Source organism: Strix uralensis, chromosome 13 (assembly GCF_047716275.1).
Source record: "Strix uralensis isolate ZFMK-TIS-50842 chromosome 13, bStrUra1, whole genome shotgun sequence".
Taxonomy (NCBI): domain Eukaryota; kingdom Metazoa; phylum Chordata; class Aves; order Strigiformes; family Strigidae; genus Strix; species Strix uralensis.
This window is the reverse complement of record NC_133984.1, coordinates 20,772,091-20,784,207: the sequence shown is the minus strand read 5'-3', so window position 1 is coordinate 20,784,207 and position 12,117 is coordinate 20,772,091. Positions and strand designations below refer to the sequence as shown.

At 54.1% G+C, this 12,117-nt stretch overlaps 1 protein-coding gene across 1 annotated transcript in view; it reads right to left on the bottom strand.

Moving 5' to 3' along the window:
- CD99L2 (CD99 molecule like 2) overlaps positions 1–12,117 on the bottom strand; it is a 34,635-nt gene that overhangs the window by 3,989 nt on the left and 18,529 nt on the right. The window contains exons 3-10 of the mRNA XM_074883209.1: positions 10,588–10,626; positions 9,057–9,152; positions 8,121–8,195; positions 7,112–7,204; positions 4,402–4,464; positions 3,275–3,310; positions 3,051–3,170; positions 349–414 (exon numbers count right to left, since the gene is read on the bottom strand). Coding sequence (XP_074739310.1) covers positions 349–414; positions 3,051–3,170; positions 3,275–3,310; positions 4,402–4,464; positions 7,112–7,204; positions 8,121–8,195; positions 9,057–9,152; positions 10,588–10,626 — 588 coding nt within the window. The remainder of the gene's footprint in view (positions 1–348; positions 415–3,050; positions 3,171–3,274; positions 3,311–4,401; positions 4,465–7,111; positions 7,205–8,120; positions 8,196–9,056; positions 9,153–10,587; positions 10,627–12,117) is intronic.

Sequence of the window (12,117 nt, the reverse complement as noted above, 5' to 3'; positions counted from 1 at the left end):
GAAGAGCCTTTGCAGCAGCCTCGATTATCTGTCACTGAAAGAAGGATCAGGCTTTTCTTGTATAAGACACTCTTGATGGCTGAGAACATGAAAGCTAAATATTAACTGGCATCGTTTGCAGCATGAGCTCCTTGGTCTCACCATGGCTTTCCTTTGTGTGCAGTGAAGGGGGAGAAGCACTGTGGTGGGTGTTTCACAAAAAGCTGAAGCACCACCTAAGTGGTGTCTTCATCAAAGAGACACGGCAGCTCAGTACAGCACCAGGGACTGACTGACTTTCTTAAAGTCCTTCAGAAAAGCTGCTTTTGTGGCTGGATGCGGACAGGGTAAGGAATGCAAGGTTCTCACCTTGGGGTTCCTCGCTTACAACAGCTTCCATGTTTTCTCCTTTCACATATTCCGCGTTAAGTCCCTCTGAGAAGTAACAATAAAGAGAGTAAAGTGGGAGGGTAGAAAGTAAAAATGATTTGCTTTGATGCCTTAAAAACTCTGGTAATGGGCCCATCTGCTGTAAAAGCTAACATGCCTTTTTGCAACCTCCTCTGCATTAACAGCAGTACAAAAACATCAGTAAACCATAAACAGTGTGGAGAAAGCCTTGCTGGATTTTCAAGTGACCATGGAGGCTTGCCTTGAAGGCACAGCTTCTAGCAGCAGCCCTTCTTTCTGAGTCTCTCGCTTCATCTTTCTCCCGCAAAGGCTAATTGCTGTGCTGAGGGGCTCGGCTAGAAGTGCAGGGACTAGGTAACGCCTTGCGGAGGGGACGGCTGTGCAGCGGGGCTGCCTCCACGCCTCGGTGGATGGTGCAGTTCCCGTTAAAAGCTAAGTTACGCAGAGCTGCAAGAAGCAGTTTAGAGCAGGGCTGTGGTGATGAAGCAGGATCCCAGTCGGATGTCAAATTCCAAATAAGTCCCTTAAATGCAAAGTAGTTTCCAATGTTTGCATCGAGTGCAGGCTGGAGGAAGGGGCACGGCTGGGTGCTGCCGGGCAGGTGGGTGGCTGCAGGGTGGCAGCAAGGGGGTGCACAAGGGGCTGGGGGGGCTCTGCTCGCCCTGCGTCAGGTCAGAGCTGAAGAAGATTAAGACTGCCTGGGGTGTGCCACTGACCTCAGCCATGCTCTACAGCTTCTCTAAAGGACCTCTTTGGAGAGAGGCAGAGATGGGAGTGCTGTGCTAACCGCTGTGACCCGTTAGGGAGGGACCAGGGGTGGGGTGGGGGCCGTGCTGGTTGGCAAAGGCAGGCTGAGGCAATCCAGCCATGCAACACGCCTCTTTTTAGGCATCTAAACTTTATGTGCATCTAAAGGCAGCACCAAGCGCGACAGGGACCTGCTGTGCCTCACCACCGGGTTTTCATGGGGCTCATTCATACCTCACAGGGAAAAAGGGAGACAGGGAACAGTGCTGGGGCCAAGGCAACGCAGCACGATGGGAGCCCTCGTACAGCAGTGGGGCAGCCGCTGCCTCCAAGGCACGGCAGAGAAGAAAAGTTTCTGCAACTGGCTAAAAAACACCCCTTACACCCCATGCCAGCACAGACACTGCAGTCTGTGGCCGGCCAAGCCGTGGAGGCAGGAGAGGAGCTGGTGGAGCAGCACTGACAGCTCTGTCCTCCCCGGCACAGCGAGTGGCCCAGGGCAAGGGGACCGGAGAGGCTGAGCCATAGCCCAGGGCTAGTGAGCAGGAGACGTGCTGTAAGAAAAGAAACTGGGATAAAGAATCTTTTCTTGTACACATCCTTTAGAGGAATCGGCAAATGCTCACCAGAAGAGGCTCAAAAAGAAGAAATGGAGCCACAGCCTCGCCACCACAGACGGACGGCTGGGCGAGAGAAAAAGCTGAGCCTGTTCCTCTGTGCCTCAACGAGTGGTCATTACACACCACTGCTGCCTCCCCCAAGACATGTGTTTTGCTGGGATAACACCAAATGCAATTTATGTTTTTCAATAAAAAGCCACTTTTGCAGTGGCTGACGGCTCTTAGATTTCTGTCATGCATTGCAATGCATCTAAGGCCTGACATTAGCCCAGCATGCCATGTCTGATGGCTTAAATTAATCCTCCTTTATAATTAACTTTAATTTCCTGCCGCCTTTCTGCAGCTTTGTGTCTCTCAGCTTCCCCCTCATCAAAGCCCTTACTCTTTTTTTTTTTAATTATTTATTCTTGCCAAAATATCATTTAAGTGGGGGGAATATACAAGGGTGTTTCATTCCATCACATTCATTTGACTTTTCCTGCTGATCTAATTTACCAAAATGCTCCTGTTTGTTTCAGGCACAACTGGGAAAATAGCACGATTCCAGCAGAAATTTCCAATCCCGAACACCCTTCCCCCCAGCATAAAGGAGACTCGCAGGAGATTTCATTTGATTAATTTAAAAAGAACTTTTTCCAGCTGTTTGCCACCACCCCAGGAGGTGTGCAGGAGCCCACCATGGCCAGGCCAGTGCTGTGGGGAGACACTGCCAGGACCGCTCCTGCAGCGCTTACACCCAGCAACTTTATGGGGCAACTCCTGCAAAAGGCTCTTTCTGTGAATAGATTCTTTGCTGCTTAATTTGCACTTAATTGCAGTGATTGCTGCACACCTGTGGGAGGGTGGGGTGGGCTGGGCTGGGCTATACTACCCAGGGCTGCCACAGTTGCAAAGGTTTGCTGTGCTTCCCTTGCTGCTGCCCGGTGAGTTTTTACCTCTTGCTGAGATTCTGGGTGTTTTTTGGTTTATTTTGGGGGTGGGGTGGTTTTTTCCACATTTACCCTGTCTGGTGTTGGTGGTTTTGTCTGTGGCTGTGGCCGTCTGCAGGTGCGTGCGAGGGGCTGTGTGCAGCTGCTGCGGTGGCACCGGGTCCTGGGGGTGCTGGGGGGCTCCTGCCTGTGCAGCGCCCGGGGGGGGTCGATAGCCCATGGCTGGGGCTGTGCTCTGCCAGCTCCGGGTCACTGGATGCCTGATAACCCCTCCTGTCTTCAGACTGGAAAATGGCAGCGGGGTTCAGGGGGCAAATAGGTGGGTGCTTGCTCTGTGTCCCCGAGGCGCTCGGGGGGGACTTACGCTGGATGCTGAAGCAGAACTTCTTCTGCTGGTAGGAGATGTAGCTGGAAACAGCCCCGATGAGCGCCATGGCCAGGGCGCTGGCGATGCCGGCGATTGTCCCGGTCTCAGCCACTCTGCCTGTGAGGCACAGAGAAAGCAGGGTGATGGGTGATGGGGGCACACGCACCACCCATCCCATCCCACCATCCCACTGCTGACCCCATGGTCATGGTGGTACCCACCTCCACCGTAGTCACTATCGGTGCTGCCTCCAGCACCTGCAAAAGACACAAGCCCATCAGTGGCCCTGCACCCCTCTGCTTCCCACGCCGGGTAGCCCGGGGGGAGCGGGCACGCAGGGGAGGGGTGGCAGCGTGGCCCCAGCGGCACCCCTGGGCTGGGGGCGAGCGTGGGCCCCTGTGGGGCACAGTGTCTCTGTTGCCCCACACCTCGGCCTGGCTGCCCGGGGCGGCTCATTGTTGCTTCTTGGAGGGGTCTGAAGCTGCTTCTCTCTCCTGCTGCTTGTGCTTGGGGGGAGCTTTGGGGGGAGCCTCCACAGGGGACAGCTCTGCTTTGCACAACAGTTAACCTCACCTCCGCCCCACGCTGCTCTCAGTGTAAAAAGTGGATAAATAAAACGCTGTCAGAGAGTTACACAGCATACTCGTGCTGTCACAGGGAGGTGACTGGCTAAGCTCCATAATGTCAGGGAATCTTCACTTGGCTTGAAGTCTATTTTAAAATCACCTTCCCTGGAGAAACTGGGCTGGGAGGAGAAGCTGCTCCTGCTGGAAGCTGCAGTCCTTACCAAGTCACTTACATCCTGAATTTATGGAAGCAGGTCAGCATTGTATTAATGCCTCCGATGCTGTTTGTCCTTGGCACAGGGATTCATTAAATGTTGATTGGGCTTGTGGTGGTGTTCAGCTCTTTACTCGAGTGCTTTTAATATTTAATGCTGTGGATCCTCGTGAATGTGCAAGCTTATCCGATTGTTGCTGGTTTTCCTCCTTGTTTCAACCATTGGTGGTCGCGCGGTGGAAGGCAAACGAAGGCTTGTGCCCTCTCACGGCACAGAGGCGGGCATCTGCTTTCAAGGTGGATGGGGAGATACGGGTCCTGTCTGCCCTGGTGGCAGCTGGAGCTGCAGAGCCTCCATGGGATCAAAAATAATCACCTCCAACCACTGACACGAGGTGTGACCATGGAGGCCAAAAACCATGTGTTCCCCTTTCCCCATGCGTGAGCTCCCGTCGAGAAGGCAAGCACCGCTCTGCGCAAGGTGGTTTATAGGAGTTGGGCCAATATGGTGATTATTGCCCAAGCTGTGACTGCTAAAGCAAACAAACGTACGCAGGTCTACACTTACCTTTCTTCTTGTCTGGGCTATAACCGCCGTCCACGATGCTGGCCAGGTCGTCATCCGAAAATCCTTTAAAAATAACAGGAACAAATGGAGGTTGGCACCTGAAGGGACACACAGCCCTGCCATGAGGTAGCGCCTCACATGTGCTCCACGGCAGAAGGGGAGTTCACCCTCTCAACCTGCATAAAGCCAAACTCACCCAGCAAAACACCAAAGCTGCCTTCCTGCGAGGGCAAATGCAGCCAGAGCTGCCTAGAAAACAACATAACAGGAAGGAAAAATAGTGTGTGGCTTGCTTGGGATAAGAGGAATCCCGAAATCGGAGTGCTTTTGGATGGGCAGGGCCTGGAAATGGGACTTTTGGGGGATTCTGGGCAGTGGTCACCTGCGAGCATCACCCAGGGTGGGACTGGCCTCCTGCAAACCCCTGCTCCTGGGGAAATACTCCTCTGCTGGGAAGATGGAGGCTGCTCTATTCATTTGATTATTTTCTCTAAAACTCTGGCTATTTTCAAGAGCTGTGGGGGCTTTCTGTGCAGGAAGGCCCAGAGCAGGGTTTTGCACCCATTTAAACCAGCGGCTCCCAGTCAGCCATCTGCTCCATCCCCCATGAGAACAGGGACCAGCCAATAAGCAGATCTGCTTCTCTCACAATTACCAGATGTTAACAAAATGTTTAACCCCAAATTATTTTAAGCTCATAAAAGAGGTAATAATTGACTTTAAGTCTATCTTGAAAGAAATACCCCTGAATCAAAGTTTGAATACTACTGTATTACTTTTTTAACTGAAATACTGATGTACTTCATAGAATTATAGAATGGTTTGGGTTGGAAGGGACCTCAAAGATCACCTAGTCCCAACCCCCCTGCCATGGGCAGGGACACCTTCCACTAGCCCAGGTTGCTCAAAGCCCCGTTCAACCTGGCCTTGAACCCTTCCAGGGAGGGGGCAGCCACAGCTTCTCTGGGCAACCTGTGCCAGTGTCTCAGTACCCCCACAGTGAAGAATTTCTTCCTTCTATCTAATCTAGATCTACCTCTTCTCTTCTCCAGCTGAACATTCCCAACTCTCTCAGCCTGTCCTCATAGGGGAGGTGCTCCAGCCCCCTGATCATCTTCGTGGCCTCCTCTGGACCTGCTCGAGCAGGTCCATGTCCTTCTGATGTTGGTGCCCCAGAGCTGGACACAGCACTGCAGGGGGGTTCTCACAAGAGCAGAGTAGAGGGGGAGAATCCCCTCCCTTGCCCTGCTGCCCACACTGCTCTGGATGCAGCCCAGGAGATGGTTGGCACTTTCGAGTTCATGAAATGTTTTGGCTGCTCAGCCTCGGCTGGCAGTGGAGGAGGGAGGAAGAAGCGGTTTGTGTGTGCAGTGGCCCTGCTGCCGGCGACCAGTGAGCCACTGGCAGCACTGGCCAGGCCTGGGCCCTGCGGGCAGGGAGCTGACTGTCCTCCCTCCCAGAGGGACAGAGCAGCCCCGGTGGAAGAACTGAGCACCAGCATGTCTCGCTACAGGTGAAGAAGTCATCTCAGACACGGTTGCAGTGGGAAGGTTTAACTCGTGCAGGACAGGCGCAGAGAAACACGGTCTGGGAATCAGCAGCTGAATGAGTGGAGGTGTTGAACCCCTCAGCCCTGGCCCCAGAGGGAGCCTCGGGGCTCAGCAAGGAGTGTGATGGGAGAAGAGACCCAATGCCGAGCCAGCAAAAGGCTCCTCCTCTGATGCTCTGTTTTAGGAAGGGCTACCTTTGCCTTAAGGCAGTCTCTTCCAGGATGTTATTCACCAGCTTACCACAAAAAAACAGATTTATGGGCTTAGTAATGAGTATAAAAAGAAAAAAATCCCTGACTATGCCAGAACCTGGAGAGGTCCCAAGCAGTCCAGGGTGCAGCAATGCTGGGGCAACACATGTGCTGGTTTGTGACTGGTGCCACGTTCCAGCGGTTCAACACCTCAACCTTTCCTGCAGGAGTCTGAAACCTCAACAAGCCCAGAATATCAAAGTGCAGACAAGTCACCTAGTTAATACAATCTAATAAAATATCTGACTATTAATTACATGTGTGAGCAGGGTATACAGCCATCTCGACATCAATAAACTAGCCGTGCAAAGTCTGTTTTCTAGCTCAAGTGCTCAAGGGAACAATCCTTGTAGACAAATGATTCATTCACCGGAGTATTTTAGAGATGGAAAAAAAAATCTCCCAGCCCATAGCGTATGTTATGCCAGGACTAAAGCCTGCTCTAGATTTATGTCTTGGCAATGACTGTGAACCCCAACAGCACATGCCCTCGGTTAAATAGCTGTCAGGTACGGGGACGAGGGGGAACTTAACACAATCACCACAATTTAATGGGTCAGAAGAGACCCTGGGAAAGAAACTTGCAGACAGGCAACAGGTCATTAGGCAGAGCCCCTCTCTGCCAAGGTCCGCTGAGGCGGGGGCTCCTTCCCTTACTGCGTCCCCGGAGGAAGGGGTTGTGCTGCCTACGGAAACATCCCCCTCCTCAGCACGGGCAGGGCAGGGGCAGCGGGGTGCTGGCTGCAGGCAGCACCCTCGGACAAGGCAGCGCCTCTGTTTCTCCTTACCCCGTCGCTTGGCGGGGATGGTGTCTGGCAGGGAGAGCCGAGGGGCCGGGGGGATCTCCCGCAGGTCCCAGGGGACAGCGAGGCTGGTGGCGAGCAGAACCGAGAGGGGAAGTCAACGTACCTTCACCTGGCCTTACGTCCGGCCTCCCAGCATCTTTCCCATCGTTCTTATCATCAAGGGCATCAGCCAAGTCAAAATCCATAGGATCCTTTGCTAGAAAACAACATGGGGGTTAGCAGTGCTGGCCACAGGCTGGGAAACTCTGCAATTAATTAATTAATCAAGGAAATGTTTGGCTTTGCCAGAAAAAAAAGCTGGTGAAAGAGATGAAGCCCCCAACACAAGCATCTCCCGGTTTCACTATGCAGCATCGTGGCAGATCTTCCAAACCCATCTCGTTTCGTGCGCCGCTGTGGTGAGAAACGTCACGTTCTTCCTGCAGAAAGTCTCGCGCCGTGGCTCGAGCGCCAGGCAATCGGATAAATCAAGCCGGGTAGAAAAGGTCAGAGCCAAACGGGCGCTCCCGAGGGCCCAGCCAGCGGAGGGGAAGGAGGCAGCTGCGCCGCGCTGGCGTGCCGGCTGGAGCAGCCTGCGAGTTGATTGCTTGGTGTTATTTTCCTCCAAGAACCGCCCAGTTGGTACCCTGAGCAGCCCAGCTCTGACTGAGCAGCTATTGCCTTTGCTAAACGGTGGCTAAAACCACGGCACAGAGCCAGCCTGAGCGCCTCAGCCCTCCCGCCAGCTCGCACCTTAGTTTATTCTGATCCAAAACTGGTATTATTTTTTTAAAGCCTGGGAGCGCCTTTTGCCAAAACTCTGCCTGAGCAACATGCCCGGTGACAGGGTGCCCTGAGCAACAGCTGTGCCAGAGGAGGTGGGGGAATGCAAAATGGTCCAAGAGTCGCCGAGACCCCCAGGGAGGGCAGGGTAATGCCGAGATACCCTGTCTGCCGTGTGTTTGGGTTTTTGTTTGGGTTTTTTTGTCTAGGTGTCCCATGCGAACAAACAGACCAGAGGCTGGAAATACCAGGGCAAGGGGCAGCGCTGCTGTCACGGCACATCCCGAAGCCTCTGCCTGCTGGCAGCGGAGCCGGGGCGAAGCCACGGAGGGTGGGGAGCTCACACTCACCTGGGTTATGCTTGGGGGGGGCCCTTGTAGTTTTTGGCTGCTTGGTTGTGCGGATGACATCCCAAAAGCTGTTGTCTGAAGGGAGGGGAGGAAAAAGAGACAACAATGATGTTACCTTCTGAAATGTGCATTTAGACAAGTGCTGGGAGGGGAACCTCCTCCCTGCAGGGAGAGTGGGGCTGGGCTGGGACAGTTCAGTGCTCTGGTGTCTCTACAGCTTCAGCTGCCCCTGACACTGGGGGCAACCCCCCACCCATCAGTGTCCTGGGGAATGCTAGCCCTTGGTGTGGGTGGTGGGCACCTTCGTGGGGATCCCCTGCACCCGGGGATGTGTCAGCAGGGCTTAAATTTGAGAAGGGGACAAGCAGGGCTGCCAGGAAAATCCCCCCAAACATGCTGCTGGCAGAACACCCGCTCATGAGAGCTCTGCCACTGCAAGGGCAGCCCTGCACCAGCCCCCCCAGCTGCCCACGCCATGCAGGAGCAGGACCAGGCATGCTGAGAGGATACTTAAGGTTGTGCTACCTTGTCGATGAAATTTCCCACCTAACAGCAGTTAACGGCTCCATCCTGGTTAAAAACTATTATAAATGCTGCTCGGTGAAGCCCCCAGTATGGCTCAGGCAGGGGTGCGTGGGCAGCAAGGGAGGGAGGACAGAGGAATGCTGGTGCTGACCCTCCTGGCACGTCAGCAAGAGCCTGGAGCATCTCCTCTGCCAGCTCCACTATGACAGCAGAGCAGGAAGAGATGGTCACCTTCTAATGTCACCTGTTGGTGGTCACCAAAACTTGCCAGAGCTCATCTGTCAACACCCGATCCCAGCCTCCCGGCTGCCAGGATGGCTCCTGATTACCTCAGGGAGCGTTTCCCCCCGTCTGGAGCCCCGAAGGTGAGCACACATACACCCTCCCAGGGTGCAGGGAGCTCCGTAGTACCTGGCTTCCCCGGCCTGGGGAAGGGCTTTGCAGTCGGCTTGGCTGGTTTGGTGGTAGTCTCCAGAGGGGTGTCAAAGTAATCAGCCAGATCAAAGCCTGTTGCAGGAGAGAAGGGGTTACTAGAACCCCCATCGTTTGTGGGGATGGTGTGAGGCTGTCGGCATGCATCCCCCACACAGCAGCTCTGTGCGTGCTGGGCAAGCAATGCTGCACCTCTGCCAGAGGCCACCAGCGCCTGCATCAGCTGAAAAGGGCGTCCAGCTGCTCTGCTGCTCGATCGCAACCATATTGCAGAGCCTTCAGATCAGCCTGGCCATCGTTTAACTCTCCTCATCCAAGCTGTGGCTGCCGCCCACCCCCAGCCTGAGCAACCCCGAAGTAATGTGTTTTGGGGAGAGACCCGCTGGTGTCCTGTGGCATCCCAAGAGATGGTGTGGATGAGAAGGTGCTGTGGGGACCAAGCTGGTGGCTGGGACCCACTCTGCTCCCTGCACAGCTGCCTGCCAGTGACCCTGGGCTGAGCAGAGCATGCACGGGAGAGGGGCCAGGGCACAGGAACCCGCCACGGGAGCCCCTCGGTGCCATCACTCAACCAAAAAGCACTCCCCAGGGAAGAAGAAACTTGGTGAGATGAAGCCTCGGCTTCAGCATGTGTCTGTTTCCCGGCGAGAACTTATTGGATCAAACAGCCTCTCGTTCAGGCTGAAGCCCTGCTTGTACTTCTGGCACTTGGCTTTTCTTGTCTCTACAAAAGACCACAGTGGCCAAGGAGCTGGACAGTCGGATTTGCTTAAATTTGTGCCAAGATCCTCATGCAGAGGTGAGCAGATTCACTTCCGAGTGCTCCCCTGCTGCAGTTTATTTCAGGCTCCTCTGGCAGGGTTGAGCAACACTCGGCTCTTGTGACCGCGCTATATTTAAGTAGGTATGTTTGGCCAGAACTGAGTCAGAGGAACTGCCGGCAATGAAACTAGGGTGAATTTAAGGGAGCTTCCTCAACCAGGGCAGATGTTGTGGAGCCAGCCAGCCAGCACATCTGATGGGCACAAACAGTTGGAGAGACATTTTTCCCTGGGTGGGGAAATATCACCAGGCTGGGCCTTTCCATGGAGCTCAGGGATATCTTGGAGTAAGAAAATGAAGGAAAATATCCTCTGGGCTCCCTCCTGGAAGGAAAGCTAGCAGGTGCCATGCAGCCAGGAACAAAAAGCCCTTGTGTAGCTGAGCAGTGATTTGTGTCTTTTCCATTAGGATACTGCAAAGTGTGCAAAATTCAGCCTTGGCCATAAATGCTCCATTGCCACTCGCCTTCAGCATGGACAGAAATATCAATATTAAATTCACTTGGGCTGTATGGGAGGAGTGCACATATGCACGCTGGCACCAGCTTTCTTACAGGCAAGGGAAGGTGCCCCAAAGCCTCTGGTAAGGCAGCAGCACCCAGCCACACACATGTGGCCCATGGTGTGGCTCGCACAGATCAAACCCCCCCACGCTGTGCTTAAATGGAATTTATGCAAGAAGGTCTCACCTGTCCCACCTGCCGGCTTTCTGGGGCCCTTGGGAGTGGCTGTGACAAAACAGACAAGGAGGAAAATGTTAGTTGTGGGCATCACCGAAAACGTGTCACTTCTGGTTTGAGAACAAATGGCAAAGATTTCACCACGAGCTCTCCAGCTGATCACCGTTGGTCTGCGTTTGTAAACCCGGAGCTCAGAGCCACGAAACCCCCACGCACGGGGCGCGTGGGCAGAGGAGCGGGACTGCCTGTGCACGAGGGTGAGCAGCTGCAGCCCTGTGCAGGATGGAGCCCAGAGCTCCGCGGGGCACAGCCTGGGGCCGAACGCTGCTTCTGTGCAGGCCAGCATCCCACCGAGCGGGAAGCAGAGAGCTGTAATGAAGTGCTCTGAATTAAGACTCCGGGAGACAGCACTAGAGCAAGGACACATACTGTACAGAACAGCGTGGAAAACAAGAATAAGCTGCCAATGTTTTGCTGTCCCCTGCCTGGTTAGTCAGTTAAATGACAGATGATTTCCAGCACTGCATTATGTATGGGAGGTTCCCTGTCAGCTGGAGGAATTTTGGTGATACCCTGATGCTCACATCCCAGCTACCCTGGCCACTCATGGGCTAAAGCAACCTCCAGTCAGCCTTCGGGGGGGTTATTTATTTTTTTTCACCCCTGCAAACCACTATCTATTAATAGTGGCTAGCATTACCAAGTATATGAATAAATGATGAGCAAGAGTTGTGGCTGCTCTATTCCCATTAATTTCCATCTGCACCTCTGAATACCAGAGTGCTTCTGCTGGGCTTCATTTCCAGTGTGCCGGTATGGTTTGATGTGACCTGACTCCAGACCTTTCGTTTGCTTTTATTCCGGGGTTGATGCAGTGAGGTCCAGAGCAGGATGCAGCAGCTGGGGAGGCTGGAGGGACAGCACTGCCTCTTCGTGCCGCTCGTGGCTGGGAGTCCAGCCGGGGGAAACACTGCTTTCCCTCTGCACGGGGTGGCCGTTTGGTGTTTCTAAGCAGGTCTCCCCACATACTGTACTAAAGCGCTTACTAAATCCTAGATGAGATCTCTCAGACCTGTGACCAAGTCCATACTCTATCCTATCCCCCTCCTGCTGAGCCTGGCACGCCGCAGGAGAGATGCACGGAGCATCCTGACTCTTTTATTCCACATGAACTTCCAACATAACACAGTACAAGTGCTTGTGTGTTGTTAGACTATAAAGTAAGAGGTTTCAAACCCTGTTATAGCTTTCACTTAAATACTTGTAGGTGTATTTTGTGTGATCAGAGAGGCCAGCATGGCTTGCAGAGCGCTCCCCTCTACCACCCGGCTGGGCGCTGGCTCTGGGGACGGTCACCATGAACCGCCTGGGGAGGGATGGGCAGTGAGGGGTCCTGGGCGATGCTGTCTCTGTGGCCAGGCAGCAAAGGGGAGCCAGCCACATGTCCGGGTGCAGACCACTCTTGGGCTCAGCCCCTCCGCGCTGGGGGGAGGTGTGTGACATGCCCCGGGGAGGGAGATGAGCCTCCTCACATCAGCT